This window comes from Ursus arctos, unplaced genomic scaffold (assembly GCF_023065955.2).
Source record: "Ursus arctos isolate Adak ecotype North America unplaced genomic scaffold, UrsArc2.0 scaffold_5, whole genome shotgun sequence".
Lineage (NCBI taxonomy): Eukaryota > Metazoa > Chordata > Mammalia > Carnivora > Ursidae > Ursus > Ursus arctos.
In genome coordinates, this window is record NW_026623067.1 from 9,744,558 (window position 1) to 9,749,216 (window position 4,659).

The 4,659-nt window shown below is 35.8% G+C and overlaps 1 protein-coding gene across 1 annotated transcript; it reads right to left on the reverse strand.

The window, feature by feature from the left end:
* Positions 1–520: 520 nt before the first annotated feature.
* LOC113261908 (olfactory receptor 2M3-like) lies at positions 521–3,166 on the reverse strand. Its single transcript, XM_026508218.2, has 2 exons — positions 2,256–3,166; positions 521–671 (listed from the first exon to the last, which is right to left on the reverse strand). Exons 1-2 carry the CDS (start codon positions 3,164–3,166, stop codon positions 521–523), a joined length of 1,062 nt encoding a protein of 353 aa, XP_026364003.2.
* Between the last annotated feature and the right edge of the window lie 1,493 nt (positions 3,167–4,659).

Below are 4,659 nucleotides of genomic sequence, written 5' to 3' on the forward strand. Positions count from 1 at the left end.
GGGGGAATGGGATAAGCGGGTGATGGGTAGTAAGGAGGGCACGTATTGCATGGTGCACTGGGTGTTATGCGCAACTAATGAATCATCGAACTTTACATCAAAAAATAAAATAAAAATTAAAAATTAAAAAAAAAATTCCTTAGTTGCCTTGTTTTTAAATAAAAACAAATAAATTATTAGTGGGAAAAATGAAGTGATACATGATACTCTGGATAATCATTCTTAATATCTTCCCAATTTACATTACATAGGATACCCCTTTCCTGCCCCATCTTCAACTAACTCACATATCAGTCAACAATATGTGATGTGAAATGTTTCCTTAATAATAGTAAATTTCCATTTGAGGGTAATGTATACACTAAATGCATTAAGAGAAAAAGCTACCCTCCTCACTCTAGACTTGGTGCACAGCCAATGCATTGCTGTGGTAGTTGTAGTCAAGGACTCAGGACCCATTGGCTGGTCATGCTATTATGTGTTTCCTTTCCTGGCTCTGATGGCTCTTTAACTGCTAATTCTATTTATCAGAGTTCCTCTTCAGGTGGCTCTTCCAAGACCTCCTTACCGCAGGAAAAATGGGGAAAACCGTAAGACATTTTTCCCTGTTCAGACTCAACACCAGGTACTTTTCCATTCCTAGGCTTTTACTCTTACCACATCCCCCAACTCTAGAGTCCATAAAAGAATTTCTTAAAGTTCCATAATCAAAAAGTTCTCACAACACTGACAGGAAGAGTTATAACTACCTTGTTATATCGTTTATAAATAGCAGTCTGGAATTTATGTGGGTGTGTGTGGTAGACAGAACCCTAAACATTCCCCATGATTTATTTCTTCTGGCATTGCTCCTATGATGAGGTTATTATATAAAGAAAGAGTTAACTGAGTGTACCAATGTAATTAAGATCCCAAATCAAGTTATCTAAGGTAGATTATCTTGAGTTTGCTTGTCTTAACCAGTTGGTAGACCTTTAAAAGAGGACTTCAGGCTTTTCCTTAGGTGACAGACTCTCCTACTGGTCTTGAGGAAGTAAGATAATGAGTTTTTCAGGTGCAAAGAAATGAATTATTTCAACAGCCATATGAGCTTGAAAGATGACCCTGAGCCTTAGATATAACTGCAGCTTCGGCCAACACCTGGATTGCCACCTTGTGATACCTTAAGCAGAATACGCAGGTTAGCCATGCCAGAATTCCTACCTATATACACTGGGACTTAATAAACAGTTGTTATTTAAAGCTGCTGAGTTTGTGTTCATCTGTTAGGCAGAAGGAAAAGTAATTCAGTTTCATTTCATTCAATTTCAAAACAATAGAGTTTAAAGAAAATAGCTAAAACTCAGATAGTGGTTGCTCCTCATAAAACAAAAGAATCCCCAGAATTGCACTACATTTCATATAAATATTACAGCACTACCTATAGTGATGTCAAACATGACATGTGATTTATAAAAAAAAAAATCCAGACTTCAGAAAACCTAAACTTTTCTATTTATAAAATTGATCACTTTTCCATATAATTATAGTACACAACCCCTATAATGATCAAGACATGTAAACATGAAAAGACCAGACTTTGAGGAATCACATTTCATTCTCTCATGTTGAAGGCTGATGTCTGTTAAAAAAGGAAATAAATAGGCATTCCCTAAACCTCTGATATCCTGACATAGACTCAATATGCCTAAACATCAATCTGATGCCTCTTTTCTCTATCTAGGTAAAGTATATTAATTTTTATAATAATCTTATAAATCTATAACTTGGAATATAATTAAGTTGGTTTTTCACTTTAACAAATTGATCTATCCAATGTATGATATTGGACTCTGGAGAATTTTTTGATTGGCCAAATGTAAGACTACCATATATTAAAGAAAGTTTATTAGTGCCCTATTTTATTTTTAATTTTTTATTATGTAGTATTGTGATTGGGAAATATCTTTCTGTTGCTAACTGGTATTGCATAAGACAGTCAGACTATACATTGTGCATGTTACCTTACAGCAAATATTTACTTATAGCCACACTTTGAAGTTTCCATAATGAAAGAAATATAATATTTGAATAAAAAAGCATGCAGTTTTTCACTTTCTAAATCTTGTGTGCTTGTCTAATAAAACTTTTGATACAAAGAGGTAAATATTGGGGGCTGAATTGCACCAATTGAATACATGAATTTCAGCATAAAGCCAAGAAGATAGAAAAAAGTTAATTAAGCAATTTGATCCCCAGACTTGCCCTTCCCCAACACCTTCATGAATGCTCTGGCCACTTCCTTATTACGGAGGCTGTAGATGAGGGGATTCAGCATGGGAGTAAGGATGGTATAGAAGGCTGACACCATCTTGTCCTGGGTGGGGGAACGATCAGAAACAGGCCGCATGTATATAAACATGGCTGCTCCATAGTACATCCCTACCACCATGAGGTGGGAGGAACAGGTGGCAAAAGCTTTTTGGCGACCCTCCCCAGACCCCATGTGAATGACAGCCACAATAACACGAACATAGGAAGCAATGATTACTGCTACAGGAAAAAGAAGCATAATTACACAGCAAATAAACATTAACCTTTCAAACAGCAATGTATTAGTGCATGAGAGAGTGAGAAGGGCAGGGACATCACAGAAAAAGTGGGGTATTTCTCGGGCACCACAATATGGAAAGGACAGTGCAACTGCAATGACAATTATACCATCAAGAAAGCCAACAATCCAGGAAGAAACAACCATAATACAACAGATTTTCTGGTTCATGAGAACTGAATATCGTAATGGGTGACAAATGGCAACATAACGGTCATAGGCCATTGTAGCCAACAGGAAACATTCTGCTCCAAGCAGGGACACGTATAAGAATATCTGTGCTCCACAACCAGCCAGAGAGATGGACTTCCTGCCAGACAAGTAGTTGAAGGCCATCTTGGGTACAGTGGTGCAGATAAGCATGAGGTCCATGAGGGAAAGTTGGCTGAGGAGGAAGTACATGGGTGTGTGAAGCTGGGTGTCCAGGTAGATGAGGAGAACCATAGCAATGTTTCCAATGAAGGCCACTGTGAAGATGCCCAAGACCAGAGAGAAGAGGAAGATGTGGGTGGGACTGTGATCGAAGATTCCCAGCAGAATGAAATCTGAGTTGAAGGTCTGATTCTCCCATTCCATGATATTCACTCTAGAGAATATAACATATGAAGTGGTCAAGACTGTGCTCATGGAAATATCAAGGACTTCTAGCTTAAATCACCACACCTACATTTCTACATATAGAAAAATATTTCTCTGACCATACTTTTTTTTATTTATAAACCAGGAATATTAAAGTTTATTGTTAGCTTTATGTGATTTTTAAAAAATAAATGTAGATAACACACATAGTAAGTTTCATCATTAGAACATAGGAGGTTTCCCAAGATGCATATAATCTCATTTTAGCAACTAGTGAACTCAACTGTGTAATGTGGATTATCACTTTGGAAATGCACTAAGAGTCACAAGAAAGCTCATGAATTGCTGGGAAGTCAATGAGATTTTCCACTGAATTTAGCACATCACCCTATGATACTAATACAAATGTTGTCTACCAAAGTGTAAAAGGAATCATGTACTAGTTGAAATGAGATGGGATTACTCAAACACCAAGTAAACAGAAGACATTGAGAAATCATCAGTTAGAACTACACAAACAATGAATCATGGAACACTACGTCAAAAACTAATGATGTACTATATGGTGACTAACATAACATAATTTTAAAAAATTACCTTAAGTAATACTTACAGCTAATAAGGTAAGTTGTAGTGGAAGCAGTACCTCACCAATATGCCCATCCCTACTCCATCTCTTAAAATCTGATGTACCTATGAGATATTCTGGCATGGGTCATTTTACAGGAGAAGTAGTCCAGGGTATAGTGAAAAAGCATAGTTCAAAGGGCTCAAACATTATTTTTCTGCGTAATCTTATATAATTAATTTCTCCAAGCCTCATTCTCCACTCAATTTTAGTATTTGTGAATATTGGCATTGCAGGTGCTATTAAGACAAATGAGATCACATTTATAAACTACAAACATAACTTTGAATATATTTTGTAACATATTTTTAAAATAAATACTATTGAAGAAAAGAGAGAAGGCTCCTACTTTATCTTTAGACTATTTTCCTTTGTATAAAATAATCTCTCTCATTTCCTTAGCAAGAGTCTCGGAGGGGATTTCTTCACCTATACAATAGCATATTTTTTATTTTTCCTACTTTCACAATCATTTTTTTAAATCTCTTGTTGCTCTCTTCAATGATCAAGGCACTGGCTTACTTTATTTTTATATTTATGGATCTACCCGCCTCCAGAAGTCAAGGAAGTGTGCTTGATGTTTTAGTTTGAGGCTTTGGAAAATGAAAAATTTCCATGTGTTTCTGCCCAATTTACTAAAAATGTACATTTTATTTGACAAAAACTGTAATTTAAAACATGATTTTACTATCCATTGTTTTACCTGTTTTGTAATATTTTAAAATTCTAAGTAGAACTTTAATAACCTGGGTGTGGTTTAGGACTTAAAGGTTTAATGGTCTAGACTATAGGAACAGAGAGAAGGGATCAGTTACCTGTTTTGTATTAATGTCTAGCAAAAGCAATGATGTTAGCTTAATAC